The sequence below is a fragment of the Amphibalanus amphitrite genome, unplaced genomic scaffold (assembly GCF_019059575.1).
Source record: "Amphibalanus amphitrite isolate SeventyFive unplaced genomic scaffold, NRLGWU_Aamphi_draft 000518F_arrow, whole genome shotgun sequence".
Classification (NCBI taxonomy): Eukaryota; Metazoa; Arthropoda; class Thecostraca; order Balanomorpha; family Balanidae; genus Amphibalanus; species Amphibalanus amphitrite.
This window is the reverse complement of record NW_024882012.1, coordinates 112,511-135,841: the sequence shown is the minus strand read 5'-3', so window position 1 is coordinate 135,841 and position 23,331 is coordinate 112,511. Positions and strand designations below refer to the sequence as shown.

The 23,331-nt window shown below is 45.9% G+C and overlaps 3 protein-coding genes across 33 annotated transcripts in view; 1 reads left to right on the top strand and 2 right to left on the bottom strand.

Moving 5' to 3' along the window:
- The window catches only part of LOC122393145 (cell division cycle and apoptosis regulator protein 1-like), a 31,632-nt gene extending 29,726 nt beyond the window's left edge, over nucleotides 1–1,906 (bottom strand). The window contains exons 1-2 of one of the 3 annotated variants that reach the window (XM_043388847.1): nucleotides 1,809–1,906; nucleotides 974–1,074 (exon numbers count right to left, since the gene is read on the bottom strand). In XM_043388847.1, coding sequence (XP_043244782.1) covers nucleotides 974–1,046 — 73 coding nt within the window. In that variant the 5' untranslated portion in view covers nucleotides 1,047–1,074; nucleotides 1,809–1,906. The remainder of the gene's footprint in view (nucleotides 1–973; nucleotides 1,075–1,808) is intronic. The other 2 variants (XM_043388848.1, XM_043388849.1) reach the window with 2 other exon arrangements.
- Nucleotides 1,907–6,550: 4,644 nt separating this feature from the next.
- Nucleotides 6,551–16,195, bottom strand: LOC122393144 (transcription factor A, mitochondrial-like). Of its 9 annotated transcripts, none has more exons than XM_043388841.1 (8): nucleotides 16,178–16,195; nucleotides 12,826–12,956; nucleotides 11,674–11,823; nucleotides 11,087–11,184; nucleotides 10,478–10,693; nucleotides 9,848–9,934; nucleotides 9,052–9,124; nucleotides 6,551–8,420 (listed from the first exon to the last, which is right to left on the bottom strand). In XM_043388841.1, the coding sequence occupies exons 2-8, from the start codon at nucleotides 12,890–12,892 to the stop codon at nucleotides 8,368–8,370; spliced, it is 744 nt and encodes a 247-aa protein (XP_043244776.1). In that variant the 5' UTR covers nucleotides 12,893–12,956; nucleotides 16,178–16,195; the 3' UTR covers nucleotides 6,551–8,367. The 9 variants fall into 9 exon arrangements, with proteins under 9 accessions (XP_043244776.1, XP_043244773.1, XP_043244772.1 ...); XM_043388838.1 differs by lacking the exon at nucleotides 16,178–16,195 and adding an exon at nucleotides 13,977–14,026 and having other exon boundaries at nucleotides 11,674–11,819; nucleotides 12,825–12,958; XM_043388837.1 differs by lacking the exon at nucleotides 16,178–16,195 and adding an exon at nucleotides 13,977–14,026 and having other exon boundaries at nucleotides 12,826–12,958.
- A 110-nt stretch (nucleotides 16,196–16,305) lies between these two features.
- LOC122393141 (protein bric-a-brac 1-like) overlaps nucleotides 16,306–23,331 on the top strand; it is a 65,860-nt gene continuing 58,834 nt past the window's right edge. For 15 of the 21 annotated variants that reach the window (XR_006258646.1, XM_043388823.1, XM_043388828.1 and 12 more), the window contains exons 1-5: nucleotides 16,311–16,632; nucleotides 17,398–17,583; nucleotides 20,644–20,820; nucleotides 21,210–21,660; nucleotides 22,119–22,214. Coding sequence is in view for 20 of the 21 variants with exons in the window: in XM_043388823.1 (XP_043244758.1) it covers nucleotides 16,630–16,632; nucleotides 17,398–17,583; nucleotides 20,644–20,820; nucleotides 21,210–21,660; nucleotides 22,119–22,214 (913 nt within the window). In the remaining variant the exon portion in view is untranslated. Of the gene's footprint in view, nucleotides 16,633–17,397; nucleotides 17,584–20,643; nucleotides 20,821–21,209; nucleotides 21,661–22,118; nucleotides 22,215–23,331 lie in introns of all 21 variants that reach the window. The other 6 variants (XM_043388834.1, XM_043388821.1, XM_043388835.1 and 3 more) reach the window with 3 other exon arrangements.

Here is a 23,331-nt window from a genome sequence, read left to right as displayed (position 1 = left end):
TTATATAGGTCGCTCTGTGTGGCTTATTTATAATTTTTAAGCTGATTTCGATCATTCCTCGTGCCCATCCTACCAGGACTTTTGCCACTTACACTCATCAAGAAAGGAAAAAACTAGATTTTCATTGGGACTAGGTGTTTTGAGGGTGTAACATATTCAGCGTTCCCATTTTTGGATACTTCCTTGTGCTCGTCAACTATCGGTGATAAACAGACAGGTGCTTGACATGTCTCCACCCTCGGCGCGGACGGTGGATATAGGTATGGAAGACCTTGTTGAACATCGCTGAGCGTTGTGAATTACGTAATCCTGCAGAGGGGGGCGTGTCCGCTGCGAGATCGACGGGAATAAAAGCGCAGAAGACCGGGCGAAACATGCGACGGTCTTGCCGGAAAGGTCATCTGATGATTGTTGCGTTAACAATAATTTGCGGCGTTGGACGTGATGCTTGTTAATGAAAAGAACCCCTGAAAGGCGTCGGTGAAATCGTTCCCAATTTTGGGTACGCCGTTCCCATAATAAGGAATGCTTGCAGCGCCAGTGTACGAGAGCGTTCCCAAATTTGGGCTCGCGGCCCGGATGATGGACTGCTTTAGAAATAGGGGAACGATTTGAAACTACGAAGGGCCTTACAATATAAAACTCTTTCCCAACAATATTGAGACAAATATCAGGTGGTTCACGATCGTTTTATATTTGTTGGACGTCATTTAACGGTTCTTTTTTTTTTTAAATAATGCCTACACATGGCGTTCCCATATTTGGGTTTATCGTTCCCAAATATGGGAACGAAAATGCGTTCCCGAAAATGGGTACGCTTGACCATAGTTCCGTCTACTGAGACAATGGAAGTAATCGGCTCCTTGAGTGCTCCAATCCTTCAGGCCTTTTCAACCTGATTGTCACAGACCCACAAAGGATGAAGTTCAGCATTGTGAGTTTGCATGAAGAGCCAAGGTAGGTAGGTACTCACCGGGCCGTTGCAGCATCCCCGGCGTCTGGGCCCAGGGTGGCGGAGCGCTCTTATTGCCCCCATACTGTGACATGGTTTGTCACCCGTCACCTCCTCTTTCCCTGGAAACGGAATGGACAAATGTGAAATGATGGTGATTCGTGCATAGGCGCGGGAGCCGGGGGGCAGTGGGGGCAGCTTGCCCCCCCCCAACTCTGGGGCCGTGGGGGCGGTGCCCCCACAGCTTTGAGACGGAATACCACACTTTTTTTGCAAATGTTTTTTTTTTGTTGAAAAAGCCGAGGGGTGAAAAATAAATGGCCTAAAACTGGTGAGAAAACTAGATTTGGGGGTACCCTAGGTTAATCTCTATTATGGTGTGCCCCCCCCCCCCCCCAGTCGGAAAGTAGTTAACGCGCCCCTGGATTCGTGGGAACAATCAAGGCAATGAATCTGCCGACTTGAGCGCACAGTGAAATGGAGTGTGGAAAAAGCAGAGACGAGATGCCTGATCATCAGCAGTCCAATTAAATTAAATCAGTGCCATCTGACAGTCTATCCCAGCCACCCAGTAACATCCACGTCAGCATAAAATGTCGTGTTAATAATATCAGAGTAGGCACTTCCAAACTTTTTAAATTAAATGTCTTGAAACCTGATCACTGCTGAAGAATGTAGCTGTGTCTTGATTGAATTACATATATCTGCGTAAAATAAAAAAAGGAAAAAAGAAGGCATATTTTGGGAGAGCCAGAATCAGCAAAATCATAGTTAATAAGATCAAAACGGTGAGAACAATTAGATGTTTGCAATGAAATTTTCCTTGATAGCAGAACTGATCGACTAAAATCCGTACCTTCACTTGAAATTCACTTGAACTTTAAGAATGTATCGCAAATAAAAATATTTTTACGACTCGCGACGCCGGCACCTCTATAGATGGCCTTGGCCGGCACCACAAACGTCTCACGCGTCTCGTTTGCCGGCAGTAAGGTTGCTAGTTTTAGAAGCATGAGACAACTAAAGTACTGCAAAAAAATAAGACTCCCTTTTGACCGGACCATGGATGAAAGAACCTGGATAGGAAACTCCTATTCCTTCAACATTACGGGCAGCGTTCCGGGCGATCGACCTGCCACCTAGCGTTCGGTAAGTATCGGGACTGGACCCTCCCACCTTAACATTAGATTTGAGTTGAGATAGCCAAAATGGGGTCCCTGGCTCACAATTACCGGTTTCGGCACTCACAACATCGAGAAATGCCTTAAATCGGAAATATTGAATTTCAAAATTGCAGCATTTTGATTCAGAGGGGCTAATGCTTAGGAATACCCCTCTGAATGTGTGACGTCAGCGCAAATATCTCACGATTTTTAAATGTTTGACTAAAACGTTTTGTAGCACGCGGTGGTATATGCTATTTGCGCGCAACATTTCAGTAGGCGGAACTATGGTCATGAGTACCCAAATATAGGAACGTTCCCATTTTTGGGAACGGAGTTCCCAAATATGGGAACGGGCGTTCCCATTTATGAGAACGGAAGGCAATTTTTCGGCCGTTCGCCCACTAAAACTCAAAAGTGCATCACGTCTCAAAAAAGTGCACGCTGATTTAAGTATCTACTAAATCTCCATAAAGTTATCTTTAATCTGACCGTGGAACAAGGAAATTGACCGTGGAATGATATTTTTAATGATTTTTTAAAAATGACAGAATGGTGGAAATATGGGTTATACGACATTTAACATGCAATTTTAAGGAAAATGAAGCATTTTTTACATTTTGAGGTCAAGTATAATAATTTTCGCCTGGTTATGAAGTTTCATTCTAGCGACACCAGATGCTGACATAAGACCGGTTTACATAGGGTTTGTTGCAAGCTTATATCTCCGTCCGTGATGTTGCAAAAGATGCCAATTGTGCTTAACAATTTACAAAATGATCCCCTCTAAATATTTGAAGACCACTGCATCGAAATTATCGCCAAATTAACGAGCTAGAGCCTCGTCAAAAATGCTATGTAAACCGGGTTATATGCAAGCGAACACGCGGACAGTCCCGAGGTAATATTAACCCGGTTTACATAGCATATTTGACGAGGCTCTAGCTCGTTAATGTGGCGATAATTTCGATGCAGTGGTCTTCAGATATTTAGAGGGGATCATTTTGTAAATTGTTAAGCACCATAAGCATCTTTTGCAACATCACGGACGGAGATATAAGCTTGCAACAAACCCTATGTAAACGCGTCTATTGTTGACTTTGGGGAATATTTGTTTCTGGTCCCTAAAAAGCTGTTTCTGGCACCTAATTGCTGATCAGCCCCAAAATGCTTATTCGACCCTAATATCTGAATCTGGCACCTAATTGCTTCCACACAGCCTAAAGTTGCCAGATCGTCTAGTTGAACTCCGTATTTGCTGTTTGCTGATTCAGCACCAAAACCAAAACTTCCAGCACCTATTTTATTCCACGTTTGCCTACCTAATTCGCGTAATCTTCCTGATTTTATGTATCCTAACAAACATGAACGTTGCATTCGGTGATGTCAAGTGCCATTTTCGCCAGTGGAGATAATGATTAATGCCATTTCTAGCCAAAAGAGAATCACTAGCCAGCTATGGTGCAGCATAGCAAGACGCTCCTATACCAGCCTGCTATGTAGAGACTAGAGATTATTGCACCCTCAGCCATTTTAACGTGAAAAGTTTGGATCCGTCACTTCCAGCCAGGCTCTCAGGTCATAAACTGGAGTAAAGCAAAATGTAAACTCTGAACAGACATGCCACGCAACCGGCCCTCTTTTCAATATTATTAGCTTTCTGCAATCATCGTCTGACTCCATCTCGATCAAACGCAACATCCGGTTTCTACAGGGGCGTTTGACTGACCGGCCACACAATAACCAAAAACAAAATCAAAGCTTCATGCACACAAATGACATAAGTAAGAAACGGATGAAAAAGGCACAACCACGGCACAACTCTGCGCGGCAAACAACGGACAATGTCCCACGCAAGATCCCGCGTTTCTTCAGCGGCCTTGAACAGAATGAAAACATAACATTTCTTTTTTGGAGCTATTTGATGACGTCAAAAAATACAATACCCGTTTTAATGGTCAAAATTGAGACAATTACTCACAAAAATGTTTCCCTTTAAGCATTACAAATAAATGCTTTTAAATATTTAAATGACATTGTTTTTTCAAACAAATCAATATTATTTGCTTACTTAAACGTCATATACAATGCTGAGATCACAACGGGGCTGTCTTAGAGTGTAGCTGCACTGGCAACCTTTAGACTAGACTCCAGGGGTCATTATACCAGAACAACATGATTCTACCAGCCAGTAGTTCATTTTTCTACTAGATTGGTGCTACACTCAGCATTTAGGTGCCATATTCAGAAAAAAGAGTAAGGCGTACCGATGAATAGGTGCCAGAAACAGCTAATTAAGGTCATTTTCCATGATTGGTGCTGGTATCCACCAAATAGGTGCTGAGGACCAATTTTGGAGCGAGTCAGCTTTTAGGTGCCAGAAATAGCTTTTCTGGGACGCAATTAAATGGCGTCCGTTGACTTTTGGTGTCGGGGCGATCGACCGCGTGGAACGTCAGTGATTTTACCGAACTACTGTTGTAAACTCAGTTTCAGTGGTTTAAAATCATTCAGTTGTATTTTATCAGCCCTGAAAGACATATTTTATTTGGATGCTAGCTGTTTAGCGTTGTTTTATAAGCAGCGTCATGAGCGTGGTTTTTGTCTTCGGCGTTTCTAAGCATGATCGTTTGGGGGGGAATTTCTCTGATATAGGTCGCTCTGTGTGGCTGATTTATAATTTTTATGCTGATTTCGATCATACCTCGTGCCCATCCTACCAGGCCTTTTGCCACTTACACTCATTAAGAAAGGAAAAAACTAGATTTTCATTGGGACTAGGTGTTTTGAGGGTGTAACATATTCAGCGTTCCCATTTTTGGATACTTCTTGTGCTCGTCAACTCTCGGTGATTAGCAGACAAGTGCTTGACATGTCTCCACCCTGGGCGCGGACGGTGGATATAGGTATGGAAGACCTTGTTGAACATCGCTGAGCGTTGTGAATTACGTAATCCTGCAGAGGGGGGCGTGTCCGCTGCGAGATCGACGGGAATAAAAGCGCAGAAGACCGGGCGAAACATGCAACGGTCTTGCCGGAAAGGTCATCTGATGATTGTTGCGTTAACAATAATTTGCGGCGTTGGACGTGATGCTTGTTAATGAAAAGAGCCCCTGAAAGGCGTCGGTGAAATCGTTCCCAATTTTGGGTACGCCGTTCCCATAATAAGGAACGCTTGCAGCGCCAGTGTACGAGAGCGTTCCCAAATTTGGGCTCGGGGCCCGGGTGATGGACTGCTTGAGAAATAGGGGAACGATTTGAAACTACGATGGGCCTTACAATATCAAACTCTTTCCCAACAATATTGAGACAACTATCAGGCGGTTCACGATCGTTTTATATTTTTTGGACGTCATTTAACAGCTCTTTTTCTTGTTTTAAATAATGCCTACATGGCGTTCCCATATTTGGGTTTATCGTTCCCAAACATGGGAACGAAAATGCGTTCCCGAAAATGGGTACGCTTGACCATAGTTCCGCCTACTGATTTGCCGCAAACGCCGCACTTCTAAAATAAAGTCGCTAGAAACAGCGGAGATCCCAAAAAAGTAAACAAAAGTAAAAGTCTAATATCTTGAAAACCGGTGAATATTTTTCGGTGAAATTTGGTAGATATTCGTTTTTGCTCTTTCTGAACCGAGCGACATCACTTTCATGCCAATTTATAAACTTTTTTGAAGGTGGGAGGGTCCCTTTAAGCATTACGGCCTATGGGGGACGCGGGGCGGCATGTTTTGAAACGGGCATTAGACCGCAATGCGGATTTATTTTTAGGTTTAGAAGCTATTTACGACAGACAAAATTGATCAGGCTATCGAATGAGACCAAAACTATTATTGTCCGTTCCGCACAAAAGTCGTACACGAGGGCCGAATACAGACGACCTTGAAAAAGAGGGTCATTTCTAGTGTTTTTCTCTTACGCGGCGCCGGTGAACGCTTACGCGGCGCCAGTGAATGCGCGGCAGACGCGGCTCCTGCTGCCGCCGCACGTGCCCTCGGGCACTTACCGAAGGGAACGCAATCAGCTGTTAGTTTCCAATCCAGGTTCTCCTTCATCCATGACCGGACACCAAAGATTCTACGCCGTCCGGCCAATCCCATTCGAGGCCGGCGGGGGCTGGGCCGCGGTTATCGAACGCTATGTATTTGGTCGGACGACGTTGGAGTCTTCGTCGTCCGGCTCGAGACTGCGAACATGGGGTGAAACACCACCAAACGCACCAACCAAAACTCGCACTAATACATACTACCGGACTAAAAAAGAAAAGGAAAAATAGCCCGTCCATCCTGACGATCACGTCAAAACATAACATGGAATCCTAAAAACCATAGACATAAAATAAAAATTGAAAACCCGAAACAGGAGAGCTGCAGTGTGCACTGGAAAGTCGAGCTGCACGAGAAGGTAACCAATTTGATTCAAACAAACAGAATAAATCGAAAAGGTGTCTGTATTGTCTCCGACAACGCCACACGGGTCGACCTTCCAGATCATGAACACTACAAAGTACATCACACTAGCTCTCATCCACTGCAAATCGCACAAAAGCTCTGAAAATAGGTACTCGTTTCCCTAAGGCTGCCACAAAGAGAATGGCAACCGTCTGCCTTGAGGCGACCATTTCGTGACATTTTTGTAACTTATCCGACACAATACAGACCAGAGTTTACACAACACAAAAACACAGGCTACAAAAGCAACACAACGCGTGTGTTTACAACAGGCGTTTACAAAGCGGTGGCGGAGGCAGTGGCAGACAGAAGTAGAACTTATGTTGAAATCAACATAAGTAGGACAGCGTAAATGGTGAGAGACACGCTTTTCATAGAGAGGCATCCGACGCAACTATATGTAGACCAGAAAAACAAAAATCCACGACGGCTTGTGTGAAGCCAAAGAGCACACAGCCCATCAGTGTGGTAAACGTATACAAAAGAACGATTCGTACAAATCGGGACGCCAGTTTACGAAAAAGATGCATCACATCGTTTCAAATCGCACGCTCATACACCACAGCCTTACTCAGTCTGGTCTCTCAGCGGGGAAAAAACATCGAAAGGTCCCGTTACATCCAATGACGTCACGAATACCAGTGACGTCGGCCATAGCCTCAAACAGCTCTTCGAACGACACTAAATCACCCTGACCCGTCTCCTCATCTGACACAGTCTCCGATCTCGTCAATTCCTCAGAATCAATCTGTCCATCAATTTCATCACGGCATCGTCCGTTAATCTCACCACACATTTCTCTCACCTCGTCACTTTCTACGCTCTTCGTCACTTCTTTCCCGCATCGCGTCAGTTGCTCCTTAGTTTCTTTCTTCCTCGTGTCCTCCGAAGACCGGTCGAAGTCATCAGCGTGAGTCACCATAAGCGATGGCGACTTTGATGACGGTTCAGGATTCAGCTGACCTTTGCATTCAGCTACACGAAGTTTAAATTCAGTGGCGACTTTACTGCTGGCAGTTTGCTGGTCGTTCTTTACTGGCTCTTCCACAGTTCGCGTCGATTTGTTTTCAACGTTTTTCGCAGTTTTGTTTTTTGTCTTCCGGGGTTTCCTTTCATTGCTTTCCCCTATTTCAGCTAATTTCACCGGCTCTTTGCCGGTTTTCTTCATTGCTTTGCTGATTGTTGAGGCGTTTTTCGCCCTTACTCTTCCAAGTTCTTCATCCACATGTTTCGCTGCTTTGCCCTTTCCTGATTTCGTTTGTACTGGCTTTCTTTTTCGTTTAGTCGGCTCAACATCATATCCTCTTTTCTCTTTTTGAGAGCTCATTTCACCGCTCGTACTGTCCTTATCGACAGCCTTTTCTTTGACTTCGATATCCTCCACAACCGCGGGTTCGATTCCCGATCCGACCACAGTTTTCACTTTCGATCCGACTTTGCCGCCGGAATGCATGACACCCGTAGAGTCCGTTTCACTTACGCGTCCTGCTTGAGCTTTAGCTTTCGTTTTCTTCTTACCCTTTCCGAACAAGTGCTGGGTTTCCGTAACACTCAGCAAAGTCTCATCAGTGATTTCGTTGTTCTTTAAACCGCTTGCAATATTCGTTTTCCCACTTTTCACTGCACGCGTCTTTGAGTTAATCCCTTTACTGGCTCCAGCATCACCTAAGTCTTTCTCAAGGCTCTTTGATACAGCACTGCGTGAATTTCCCTGTGCCGATCCGGGTTCGATTCCCGGTCGCTCTCCCTGTTTGCGTCTGCTGTCTGTCTGTCTGCCGCTGTCTCCGCCGGTTGCGTCCTATCGACGAGACTTGGGGACTTCGTCGGTGTCGATGACGGGCTGAGAGCCGGCTGTGGAGAGAGAGAGAGAGAGAGAGAGAGAGAGAGAGAGAGAGAGAGACAGAGACAGAGACAGACAGACAGAGAGAGACAGAAAGCGAGAGAGAGAGAGAGAGAGAGAGAGAGAGAGAGAGAGAGAGAAAGAGAAAGAGAAAGAGAAAGAGAAAGAGAAAGAGACAGAGAAAGAGAAAGAGAAAGAGAGAGAGAGAGAGAGAGAGAGAGAGAGAGAGAGAGAGAGAGAGAGAGAGAGAGAGAGAGAGAGAGAGACGCGAATCAGAAATCATGTCACAGATTACGAATGAGAAACGATGACTTCGGTGGCAGTGTTGAAAGTGGCATTAACCGCTCAGCTACGCATTACAACTACGACAATACATAATGTTTTTGATTCGCAAAAAAAGTTTAGGTAAAACCAGGACTGCACTTGCATCAATTATGCGCAAATACAAGCAGTAATTCACCATGCAATGACTTGGCATTGACAAAGCATTGCAATGACTTCCCAGCACAACATGAAATGCTTTCATGATTTCTGAGGTTTATCAATCCTAAGCGAGTCAGGCTGCAAACTAGAGTGTCACGAATACCTCAGACAACTGCAGTGAAAAGGGAGAAAAACGTCGAAAAGGTGCGTCGGACTTACCCCTGACGAGATCCGCCCGGCCCTCCTTGATCATCTGTCCCTCCCAGGCCACCAAGGCCTTCTGGTACTGCTCCTGAGGGAGGAGAAAAACGCGGGTTATGCTGGGATTCGAACCGGGGACCAAGGTGAAATATCATTGACTAACGGGAAGTTCTCCGTATAAAATCAACAAACGTATCGAGGGGAGCATTCTGATCTAGGGGTAAGTTGCTTGCCTCTAGATTTAGCCATCCGGGTTCGATTCCCGGGCAATGCACGTGGCATTGCCGCTACCTGACCGTTTAGAAGTTGGAACAGCGTGAGAGTTCGGTTAGCACTTGGATTCACTGGATATGGTGCTTAACCCAAACCAACCGACCAATATATCGATCCGAAAAAAATACACACTTGTTCGGGTTCGGATAACACATACACCAACCCCATGCGGCTCACAATGTGCGTGCCTTATTCAGTGTAATCTGTAACATTCCCCAGCCACGAAGGAGAAAACAAGCCATTGAATAATATCAGGGATCCTCAGTCCACAATTCTAGACCACAACCACACGGTCACAATAAACACGTTATTATTCAACACCAGGGCTGCGGAGTCGATGAATTTACGGTGACTGACTCCGACTCCGACTTCCAAAAACCAACTCCTACTCCGGGCAGAACTGACGACTCCAGACGACTCCGACTCCAACTCCACAGCCCAGATCAACATAATTGCAACCCAGGAAACTAGCTCTTTCCCCCTTTGAATGCGCCATACACATACAAAACACAAATCACCCTCTCCCCGATATTTCTCTTACCTTGGCCTCGGTATACCGTTTGACATAAGGTGCCCGCTCCGACTCTGGTTTGTTAGCCCATTCCTTGGCCATATCGACGATGAAATCCTGTGGATGGAGGGAGGTTTTAGTTACAATTTTTCTAGTGATTCACTTAGTTGACATGCTACTTTAACCTTCCCCGCCTTTATCCAGGTGGTATTCTGCAACATCGTAGTTTTACTTTCATACTCTATTTTTACTCCATATCCATGTGGCCACTACGATCCACTTTCTTCTATTCACAGACATTCAAGTTGTGGTACGTCCCATTTCCCATCCCCCGCCCTCCAGCTATGACTCCCTCTAGAACTAGAACCACCCCACGCCTTACCCAATTCCTATTCCCTGAACCGTCCTCATACCCTCCCAAACGCCCCACCGTTTAATTCACATCCCGTCTAGCCCCCGTACAGTAAGAGTCCGCTTAATAAATCCTAGGATAATAAATCCAGTCGCTTATTGTGGCCACTTCAGAGCAGTTCACGGATTTATCAATAGAAACATAACTGACTCCGGTTAATAAAGCCACTGCTTGATAAATCCCAAACGCAGTGTCAACAAGGTGGATTTATTCAGCGGAGTCTACTGCATCCCATTTATCTTTCTCACCTTCTGGCTCCTGTCACCTCTCGTCGCCTGCCGGTCTTGAATGTACAACATGAACGCATTAGCCGGTTTCCGCGGCTTCTGTCGTTCATTCATCTGCCGTTTCCTCTGCCGCCTCTCCCGGCTCTCTCGTCGCTCGTCGCGCGCTTTTCTCTCGGCCATCATCAGCTGATCGCGCGTCTGCGCACTGAGAGATGCCTCGAATCGCGCCATGTCCGCCTGAGGGATGGGAGGGTGGTTAGTGAGAGGTCGCTGGTTCGAATCCGGCCGGTGGATACCTTTTTACGCGATAAATGATGTCAGACCTTGTGAAGCAATGGGATATTAAGTATTTGAATAAAGTTATGTCATGTTCACCAAATACAAAGTCGTGAAAACTAACATTGCCTACACTGACCTAACCATAGCTAGACGTAACTGGGACGCCCTTAGTTAACCGACCCACCATTTAAGTTCACAGATCCCATATCATCTCACTTAGACACCATTAGCTAACTGGACCATCATTAGCCAATGCAACCACCATTACCATTAGCTCACTGGGCTATCATTAGCTAATTAAGCCCCCATTAGCTCACTGAGCTACCATTATCTGAGCTACCATTAGCTCACCAGCCATTTCTCCTTGTTAGCTGAATAGGCGTCATTGTAGCGTTTTTTGGTCGCCATGTCCAGGTCCTTCCACAGCGCCGAGGCCTTGGTCATCATCTCTGTAATGGGACACCAAGAGAGGGTGTCTGTTACCTTAGTTACACCAAGAGAGGGTGTATGTTAGCTCAGTTACACCAAGAGAGGGTGTTTGTTAGTTCAATTACACCAAGAGAGGGTGTATGTTAGTTCAATTACACCAAGAGAGAGTGTATGTTAGTTCAATTACACCAAGAGAGAGTGTATGTTACCTTAGTTACACCAAGAGAGGGTGTTTTTAGTTCAATTACACCAAGAGAGAGTGTATGTTACCTTAGTTACACCAAGAGAGGGTGTATGTTAGATCAGTTACACCATGAGTAGGTGTTTATTAGCTCAGTTACACCATAAGGGGTAATATTGTCTCAGCAACTACAGCTTATGAGTACAGACAAACAAAAGAAACCAGCACCGGAAAAAGTAATCGCTAGATAAGTATTAAATGTCTTGAAAAAAGAAGATAAAAACAAAAACTCTGCACCACCGGTGGGAATCGAACCAACATTTCTCACCCGAGCTCTTTGCGTCCGGCATCTGTTGCCGTAGCCGCGGTATGGTGTCGGTAACAAACTGCACATAGCCCGAGGCGGGCTTTTTTGGACGCTCAGGGAGAGCGCCGCTGGTTCCAGGCGGAGCAGTCTTGACGCCCGCGCAGGACCTGCGAAAGAGACGAGAGTATGTATGTATGTATTCACAATCATGAGCGATCCACACATGGCGTGACGATTACTGCAATTACTGGGTGGAGAAGAACGAGAAAAGGGAGCGAAGCAGTTAGCGGCTAAATTACCTACTGCCCACCCACATTGCCTAATGCCTGAGCTGATGCAGGGGAGCTTGGGCTAAGAGCTTGGTTACGCTTCGTGATCTCTAGATTTTTCTGGAGACCTTGGGGTTCAAGATCAAATTTTGGTATTGAAAACGACACAAGTGACTGGCATTAGACATGGTTAGGACTTAGGACGATAATCTACAATGGCTAAAAATAACATTGAATGTTGTTAATGCCTAAAACAGAGTTATAAAAGAAGGTGAAAAAGTGATTCTGTCCTGTAGATACCTGTCCCATAGCGCCTAGCAGTAGAGGGTTGGATTCCGCCTGGTGAGAGCATGCGTTCCCGGTTATAACGCGTTCCCGGTGAGAACGGTCCGGGTTCAAAGCGTGACAGGCACTTGACGTTTATGAGCCTCCTGAGCCTTCAGCCTGACAGGTATGGTTGCGGTTGGTGGCAGACCGTAGCCAGGCGAAGTCAGTAAGGGGGCCGCCCGTGCGCAGCTATGTGCACAGTGCACATGTTAAACTTTGGACTCTAAATTCTGCCATCGAACCAGAATTGCATGATCGGAGGGTAGGGGGCAAGGTCAACGCAACAAGCTTTGTTTAGAGAGGGCTCTGTCCTTGTAAATCCTTTCATTCAAAAGCTGCAGACAAAATTTATGTTAAAAAATATTTACACACAAAATGCACAGCTACAATTGGAAAATGACAACACTGCAACCAATCAAGAATCAAGAAGCATTTGGGCTCCAGAAGAAGTCAAGGCCCATGTTGTAGTCAACTTTTTTTAATCATACGTTTTTCTGCGTCAGTCAATGGTCTAAGAAACATCCAATGGTAGATAAGATGTTACCACAGTAGGTAGCAGATTTAGGCAAATCTCACCTGAAGCCGAGCGAAGCAGTCATCCTCTCAACCGGCGTTATCGTTTTAATCAGGAATCTCAAAGCCATGTTTGAAACTGGATACCTATTGGCTGGCTGATGTCTGAAGAAGTTTTGATGAACAGCAATCACTCTGAAACAGAGAATACCTATTTTAGAATGCCTACAATTAATAATCACAGGGTGAGCATTAGGCAGGTGAGTATTAGGCAGGTGAGCATTAGGCATTAGGTTTATTACGGAGCGAGCGAAGTCTTTCCTTAGATTAACAGAAATTCCTGAGTATGAGCGGCGGGCCGGGGCCGGCTGTGCAAACGCTTTTGCGAGGCTTATATCCCAGCAACCACCTGACCGATTTACATGCAGTAATTTTTGTAGGGTAGCTTCATTCCTTCTACCAAGTACTGGACTATTCCCGATGCATGTGGGTGACTCCTTATGCACGTGCCACGTGCAAAATGAAGAGGTGTCAGTTTTGTAATTCTTACAATATCTCGGTAACTACTTGGCCGATGGCACTGAAAGTTGGCATGTAGGTAGGCACCGAATAGGCACTGCATATCCATGTGCCAGAGATGGGGTGCTGCTGCACATGCGTATGTGCAGGGGTCGTTTCCAGATCTCGAGAAAGGCTGGACCGATTGCACTCAAATTTGGTACGCGGCTAGGGACCGGTTAGTAAGGTGCCATGCAAACGTCAGTCGGGACTCATTTTGAACGTGCGCACGTGCAGGGTGCTGCTTCCAGATCTCGAGAACTGCTGGGCCGATTGTGCTCAAATTTGGCACATCACTAGAGACCGGTTAGCAGTGTGCCATGCACAAGTCCGTTGGAGGTAACCCTTCGCAACTTCGCACGTGCAAGGCCCACCCTCTTGCTCGTTCCGTTAGTCGCCCCCCAAAGGCATTTTACTGGTATAGCCTAAAGCCTTGGCATTAGTTAGGCAGGTATGGGTAATGGGATGCAACATTTCAAACTTATTTTTGGCTAGCATTACGCAAAACAATGCACAAGGATATAAATGGTCAGATAAATTGCGCACACCAGTGCTTTATAGTGTATAAGACGCACACAACAACAATGCCGCGACTTGTGCACAGGCCTTGCTAGACAGATCACATGTTCTAATAGCTATTCCAGCATATGCTTTCGAAAGCATTTTTGCCCTTTCTCACGATGCTATTCGCTGCTTCTCATCACAAAGCGTCATATATACAAATAATGAACACATTTCCCGCGTTTTGACAATCGTCTTTGATGCGCTGAAAACGCTTTCTTTCTGTTCATCGTTCGTCGTCTTTTCTTTATGAGGACTTTTAAAAAAATATCACTAGAAAGTGACGAATACTTTTTTTCTAATCCGATCTTTAATCCTGATTTTTGCACCTTCTTAGGTCCCTATTTGATCTAAGCTTATCAGACGGGCAAGGCTATCTATGAAACCTATGCAATTGCAAACCTCAAGGCTATCCCGCGCGGGGCTGGGGGGGTAAATTTTACCCCCCCTCGCGAATTTTTGCGATATCTCAAAAACCGCGGCGCGCAGCGCCGCCAAACTTTCAGTACCTTTTCTTACATCAATTTGACACGTTCCCTGAAAATTTGAGCGAAATCCGTCGGAAAATTTTTGAGAAATTGACGTTTTAGTGACGTCATGTTCGCCATTTTCGCCTAAAAAACGGCAAAAGTTCAAACGCCGCTAACATCTTCATTTTTAAAGGAATCAAGACGTAACAAAAAAGGTTATACGTAATTTTACTTTGTATATCAAATGGCTATCTCGGTTTTTTGAAAATTTTGGATTTTGGCCTAAATTTTTTCAAAAAACTGACTTTTTTGGGAAAATCATTATAAAATCCAAAATTTTGAGTCTATCGAAAAAAAACCGGAATATATGTCAGAGAAGTGGTCTATGTGCACCTACATACCAAATTTTAGAAGAATCGGTTCAAAAATGTGGGAGTTATTCAAAATTTTATGACGTCACGACACACAATTTTTTTGAAAAATGACTTTTTTGGAAGTTCTAGACCTCGTACGGAAACAAAAATAGCACCATTCGATTCGCCTTGAAAAACTGCATCAGATAGACACCTTTTTAGGCCTTAAAAACCAACTTCAAAATTTGACCTCACTTGACCTGACCTTGACCTGACCTCGACCTGAAATTCATCCAGAGGTGGTCCATATCACTTATTGAGTGTGCCTATTGAATTCTATGAGTAAAATGACCCATAAAACATGTGTCGCACATGCCCTTTTCTATATTTTGTTTTTTGGTGACCTGACCTGACCTGACCTGACCTTGACCTTGACCTCTGAATGATATTGTATGCAACGAATATTGTCTTGGTAGCCTAAGAACACGTTTTGGGCGATCAGTCTCAGTCCATGACTCCATTCTTCGGCAACTACGGTGCAAGGCCGATACTGTAGAAACTTGCAATTTGTACCCTTGACCTGACCTTGACCTTGACCTCAAACTTTAAATTAAGTACATGTTTTTAGTAGTTCGTGATGAGAGCTTTCGATTGGCGTTTGAATTTTCCAAATCGGACCATTAGTTCGGGAGATAACAGGGGGGGTAAAATTTACCCCCCCCCCCCCCAGCCCCGCGCGTTCGGCTGGAGACCCCAGCCCCGCGCGGGCTATGTAAGGCTATGTAAACGTTCGTGAGTGAAAAACGCGGATGGGTTGGTTTGAGATTCGAGTCAGTGACTCTAATTCCCGGCTCCACAAAGGTCACACTCCCTGCTCCCTGTCGAGTGTCGCGCCGTGCAGACTCCAGCCGGTGTCTGCAACGGTCCACTCTGCGCTCACGGCCGTGCACCTGGTACTCGATGGCCGACCGTGACGCAGCTCGGCACCACGCCTCGGCGTAGCTGTCACCCTACTAACTGAATAGTGGCATGCGCCCGATACAGCTCGGTACGGGCATGCCGGCGTCATGCCATTCCTGAGCCGGCTGCCACTGTCGGTGCTTGACGAGTCCTGTGAGAATTGCACGTAATCCTTCCAACTATCTCTCCTCAGTCCTCCCGGTCCGCTAGACAGTCGAGTGCTCTCACTCGGCCCGCCCATGGTGCCGAGCACTTCGAGGCACGACAGCCGACGCCCGATTCTTTCTTGGGCATTGTTGCAAAGTTGCAATCGCGATACACACCAATAGGCAACAAATGAATTAAAACAATGATTTCCACACTGCTCTTAGGCCGGCTGTGTTTAGCTATGCGCAAGCTTCGGTCAGATAATTGATGTTGTTGTTTTGGGTAAGGGCCAGATAATTGATAGAGGTGCAGGTTTCAACACCGGACACGGGACAACGCAATGCGCATATAGGAGCTTTTGACCAACTTTTGACTCTGAGTGCTAGCCTGAAGAGCAGTAGCATAGTTATGCTTCGGTGAGATCGTGCTTTGATATTTGATCTGGAGTCTGGACTCTCTGGAGCGCACTGCGCAATGCATCGCAGCATCTGCCGCCTCGCTGGTTTCCTGTTTCTCACGGCAGTGGGCCCGGGGCCGATTAATAATTTCACTGCGGTGTTCCTTTACGGCGACGCTCTCTTGAACGACGCCATTTTGAATCCCGTTATGTTGTGAAGTTGTGTTTTGCGGAGTGGGGCTTTTCGCTGCCGTTCTGTGAATGGTGGCTGGTAGTTTTATTAGAACCGACAAAATTTGCGAAATAATCGTCTTTCATCACCTACTTTGCTCAAGATTTTCGATAAGTTGACTGGTTTTGCGTGCTAGAGGAGTGACGCCGAGGACGTCGCTTTCGGTCGAGTCCCTCGCTTGGTAATCACGATGGTAAGTGGCTATCGTGAAGGATTCTGATGCATGCAAGGAAAAATAAAGTTGCATCCGAGGTATACAATATTTGCTGGTTGCTGAACTATTGATGATTTGAAGTGTTATTTCAATGAATTGTGAGATGTCCACATGCTCGGTATATCAGTCGGGGAAACTATGGTAAATTCTGCTATTTTTAGCAGTCTGCTATTTATAGCAGAAATCTGCTAAAAATGGGTACGCATGTGACGTCATCGTACCCAAATATAGCAGATTTGGGTACGGCCCCATACAAAAGCAGATCTGCACCCTAATTGAAGCAAATGCGCATCAGATGCCTGGCAGACTCATGATGAGAATAGTGCTGAGAGTGATCTCTGCTATTTTTGTTCAGATCCGACTATTTTCAAATTCATTATTTGAAAATAGTCGGATCTGAACAAAAATATCAGAGGACATTCTTAGCACTATTCTAATCATGAATCTGCCAGGCATTTGATGCGCATTTGCTTCAATTAGGGTGCAGATCTGCTTTTGTATGGGGCCGTACCCAAATCTGCTATATTTGGGTACGATGACGTCACATGCGTACCCATTTTTAGCAGATTTCTGCTAAAAATAGCAGACTGCTAAAAATAGCAGATTTTACCATAGTTTCCCCGACTGATATTCTTTACCTACCTAAGCATGGCTGAGTCCTGTATTTTATATCCAAGGTTAATCCAGCACTTCTCTAACAAATAAATCCTGAGCATATCTGACCACCTTCCCCTCCATTCACAGGCTCTGGACGGGCAGAAGTTCTGTCTCAAGTGGGACGGATTCCAGAGTAGCGTGACGTCGCTGTTCGACAACCTCAGGCAGGTGGAGGAGCTGGTGGACATCACGCTCTGCTGCGAGGGCCACCAGGTGCGCGCGCATAGGATGATGCTGTCCGTCTGCAGCCCGTACTTCAGGGATCTGCTGAAGGTGAGGCTCAGTTTGAAATTAAATGGCGTCAATGGCCTGGGCCCTGGTTCACCGGTGATAGCAGCACGCTGCTATTACACGTGTCAAATTGGGTTTCCATGGAGACGTCAACAAGCCTATTCCTCCAACACTACCAGAAGTCTGACGTCAGCTTGCGAAATGGAATAGCAGCGTGCTGCTGTCACCAGTGAAACAGGGCTCTGACAAACTGGTGTCTGGTGGCAGGCTGATGGATAGTAAAGTAAGAGGGCTGGTGTGAACAGTAAAATAGCCAGTAAGATATGGAGACAAGGTGAATATGTATTGCACATAACTTTCCTTCCATTTGTAAACTGATTTTGATGACTGGATTTTTATAAACTTCAGGAATTTGATAAACTAGTACCTGCTGGGGATCCTGGAATTTCATGCCCTTTGTGGAGAGGGATGTTTGAATGCGCACCTCCTTCTGACTCGGCTCCTGGGCCAGGAAGCGATACTGAGTAGGCGATGTTTCAAAGAGCGTAAAAATAATAATGAAATGATTTCAATCTCTTTTCTCAACTCATAGAGCAGGTCACCAGAGTTCATTGAAGGCCAAATTTTACCCATTTCAGGTAAATGTTGACATTTTCTACAAATTGTCACAAATCTGAACCCAATAGAGCTACAAAGCTGCAGAAAAACTCAGTCTTATTGATGCTCTTTCCAGGTAATTCTCTCAGATATAATCTAAGGTCAATGGTTTGCAACAGCCCCTTGTCAAGATGCATTAACCGGTCTCCCCCGTATATGGGGTGGGGGGGGAGTTGAACGGACCCCTCTCGGTTCTTTTGCGAATAACTCGCGTAAAAAGTGGCCGATCGCGACGAAGCTTACAATACCGTCGAGTTGATCAACTTTACACCTACTGTGAAAATTTCATGACCCTGACCCAATTGACCTGTGACCTATTACTCGACACCATTTTTGGCCGGAATCGCGATTCGGCGTATGTCGGCTCGCATTAGCCGCGCGTTTGCTGTCTTTTCGTGGTTTCAAACGTTCAAACACGCGATATGATGTTGGTCACATGCATTAGAGTGTGTCGCTTGGGTGTCAAGGTCACCTGAAGGTCAGGTCAGGTCACTGACCTTAGATGACCTCAGCTCACTGAGTTTTACATTCAAAAGATTCGGACTAAATTTATCAAAAGAAACACCTCCGCCCCCGAGCAGGGTGTGATAATGTGATTAATGAAAAGTTTGTTAACCCGCGCCCCAGTGGCGGTCTCAGCCAACTTCGCCCTAGTGGGGGGGGGGGGGGGCATATGTTACCACCCACCTCTAACTCAAAAACTAAGAGGGCTAGAAAGACGCGGTAAAAAGCAGTCGATAGCTCTCAATGCGTACGTTTGAAAGTATTTCAGTCATTTTTCATCTTAGAGCAATATTGGGGTCACCAGAGGTCATCAAAGGTCAAAATTTGCCAATGGTCATTATATTTTTCAGAAAACATGCCGTTATCTCAGGAACTATGGTAGCTAGAAAAACGAATTGAAAAGCAATCGATAGCTCTTGAACTCTTCTTTTGAAAAGGTCATTATCAAAATTGACCTCAGGTCACGGGTTTAGCCTCCAGAGGGCAAAAACTCCAAAAATAGCTGTTTTTACGAAAAGTGTTTTTCGACAATAACTTTCGACAACAAAAAGCCACGACATTTCTATTACAAGAATCGTGTTCCTCTCGCCGAGACGCGTCGAATGAACTATAATTTGACCTTGAAAGGTCAACTTGAATATTTGACCTCAGGTCAAGGTCATGACCTGACCGGAAAAGGTCATGTTGCATATCAGTCGATGCGTCTCGGCAAGACAAACACAATGAGACCATCCCCAGCGTTCTATCTCTTTCCAATCGCGAGTTATTGGCAAAAATCTGTTTGTAGCCTCAAATGACCTCGGATGACCTTTCTAGAGGCTATCAGCAAAAATGACACCCTGGTCATCACGGTTGGTCCAAATCATCGTGATTCTGAAATATTTGGACTGTTCCTATGCGTACACAGGGATCTAGAGGCGTTTTCATTTTTCTCCATTGACTTGTAATGGAAAGGTCACGCCACTGACCTGACCTTAGGTCACGGATATAAAAAATCCGAGATATACAAATTGTAGGCGCCCATAATATCATGCAATCCACCAAGTTTAAAACCTTTCTGACAAACACTGCACGCTGGACATGATTGCAAACTTTTTTAGGCTTGGTCAGTTAACTTGACCTGATGACCTGACCTGACATGACCTGGGGTCAAAAATTTCACACATTGTCCAAAATTAATGTACCAAAAGCTACCCCAAGCGGCGCGCCGCGGTTTTTTATTTATACGCAAAAAACGCAACAGGGTGGTAACATATGCCTCCCCCCCCCCACTGGGGCGAAGGTTAAAGGGACTATCCCACCTTCTAAAATGTTGTTAAAACCAGTTAAATTGTGCCCGACTTTATAGATTGGATGACCAGGAACACGGTTCTGGCATTTATTTTTCATTAAACATCTTAGGCTTCCCATATTCCAAACACAAACTTTCAAATATGTGACGTCACAGCCCAAAATTACCTCCTTCCCCAGGCCACATTTCTGTCATAAAGCTGATTCTTTTTACTCTGTAGGCACCACAACAAAGTTCAGACCAAGTTTTAAGCGATTTTTCAACGAACAAACCCATTTAAATCAGAATGACTAAACGAGGTGACGTCACACTAACGGTCGCTCCATGTTGAAGATAGGGCCTTGTACAAGGCCCATTTTCAAATGAAGGGAACGAATTTCTTCAACACCAAGAGGCCGCGGGGGTTGCAACCTAGATAGATAGTGGTTTCTGAACCTCGCCGCAAACTTGGCTATCTCAACTCAATCCCCATGTCAAAGGTGGGATAGTCCCTTTAAAGCTCAGGTCCTCAAAATAGAAATAACTGTCAGTTGTAGCTGAAACTTCAGACCATATTTTGTGATGTGTACCCAAACGTGACCATGCTGACACTGACAGTCATGTTCCAGAATGTGTTAAAGCTGACACTTTTGTCTTTCTTTTCTCCGCAGAACAATCCGTGCCAACAGATGGTATTCTTCCTCAAAGACACCACGGCGGCCGACCTGAACGCGGTCATCGAGTTCATATACAAGGGGAGCGTGAACGTGTCGCAGAGCCAGCTGGCCAGCTTCATCAAGACGGCAGAGATGCTGCAGATCCGGGGCCTGAGCGGCGAGGAGGATAAGGTGGGTGTGGGAGTGGATGAAAGGGGAAAGAGGATATGAGAGGAAAAGTACTGCCGTGAGAAGGTAAAACGATAACGTTGGATCAGAGGTCATAACTCATAACCTCAGGCCAGAGGTCACCCGAACGTAATAGGTTTTGCCTTTGTATGGCAGAATAGGTTGTTAGGGTGCGTTGTGAGCATCTTGTTTTAGAGTCTATAGGATTTAGGATTTGATATAGAGAGATTCTATTGGTTACCTGTATTTTGATGTACCTTAACAGATCAATCATATTTCATAATCAACATCTGCTTGCGTTATTTATATCCCCTCCCCTGTTCTGTCAGCAATCTGTGACAGACCACTCAGTGGCCACCTCTCTAACCACAGTTTCTCGTTCTCTCCACCAGGCGGCGCCGCCTCCGTCACCCCGCCGCACCCCCGCCGCACCTGCCACCGCTACGCCACCACACAAACGCCGCCGTATCTCGGGTTCGGACACCATCCCCCGCCGCTCGCCAGCTTCACCATCTCAACGACCACGAACACCAACACCGCCACCAGGCGGACAACCGCTTCCACCACCGCCACCACCTCAACCAGCTACCCTACAAGATCTCCCGCTTGAGCAGACACAACATATGGATCACCAACCTCCACCGCCGCCTCAACACTCTACACACGCTCCGACGCCAGTGGCGGAGTCGGTTAAAGTCGAGAAGATTGATCTCACGGAAGATGAAGAAGAGGCGAGTCTCGACTCGACGCTGTGTCATGTAGCGGAGTATGAAGGTGGTTATGATGGGTCGAACTCTGGAATGGAACAGATGCCCATGCTGTCGGCAGACGCGTTAGGAGGATGTGAGTATATTTGGAGGGGGGGGGGGGGTTGGTAGAGGAGAGGGAGGGTTTAGGGAAAGTTCAGGGCGTTTGAACATTTTGGAGGAGAGGTAGATGGTTGGGTAGAGGGATAGTAGAAGGAGGTTTGTATACTTTTTGTATACTTTTTGGACAGGGCAAGGTTGAGAGCGGGTGGGTGTATTGGAGAGAGGATTGGTTGTGTAAAGAGTATGTGAATGTATTGGGTACTACAGAGAAAGAGTGGGTACAATGTCGTCTTGTCTCTATTGGTGTCTCCCGCCCCTGCCCCTCCACTAAACAGACATAGTTCATAGTTATAGACAGTCCCCCTCCTATCTCCCCCACTGACCCCCTTTTCTTACCTCCCCCTCTCAACCCCACTGACCAGTAGTCGGCGCGCCCTAAAGCCCCAATTAACAAACAACCCCCGCTGACCGCCCCCCCCCCCTTTCCCACAGTACCACCGCTGGGCGCCGGCCCGTCTCAGCCGGCACGCCCCCATGGTCTACCTCACACCCCGGGCGGAGCCCAACCAGAGGACGGATCAGGCGCAGGTAGGCTCGGGAACTGCATGGGATTGCCCGAGGCGAGCCCTAGGGATGTCCCTAGGGTGATGCCTGGGGTTAACCTCATCCGTGCGGACACACTCATACAAGGCGGCGGTTAGGACGTGTGGGCGTAGAATGGCGATGGCCAGCTGGTGTCATGGGTGTGCTGGCGTTAGTGGTTGGCCGGGGCTGAACTCCCAAAATAAACAAGACTGGTTAGTAGTCGGCATATTGCTCTTTTAAGTCTCGAAATTCCTTAACTAACAAGGCGAGTAAATGTTATAAGCTTTACAAGCCTGCTAATAAGTAGGTAAGAGCTTATTCGCAGCAGTACGTCATGAACAAACCCTTTGACGTGGCGGCGTGGCTATTATTCGTACAGAGTTGACGATAATATGTCAGACTCGTTTTTATAATTTGGTTGCCGCTTCTTCAATGAATTGTGCGCTGGTATGAACCAGCGTAGCTCCCGTATTTAGCTCATATGCGACCGTTGCAGCGCTAAGCCCTGCAGATTTCGGAAGTTTGATGTTTTGAAATTGCCAGCATTGCTTATCATTGTCGTAAACATCTCTGACGCCTCGTACTGGCAAATACTCGAAACGAAAATAGCATGGTCATTTCGTCTTCTGGCGCCGTAAATTCTGGTAGGCATCGCTTCCAAAAATATCGATAAAATATTCTTTTTCGGAAAAAAATATCCGCACTTCCGAAAAAGAAGAAGAAGAAATGGCTGCCAGCGGTACATAGTTGGCTTGCGCGGAACGTGCCATACTTATCCACTGAGCACATATTTATTCCGGCAGGCCCGTATACTCGTATATGACCACCAGCCGGATCTTTGTGTACGCGTGTGATCCCAGCCATAAATTTGGCATCGTTAGGTTTTCATTGCGCCGCGAAAACTATGTAATAAATTACAGTAGTTCATTGATGGGCTTCGTGCGACAACTTCTTCCCATATGTCATGATGTGGCATTATTTTTCCCGTTCCATTACTCATAATTCATCTCCACTTTTCAATTATTTTTGCTTTTGTCGAAAATAATTGTTGTTTGAAACGGATTCAATATTCAACAAGTTTGTCCGTTTTTGTATTGCAAAGAAAACTTTAAGCTCGCTA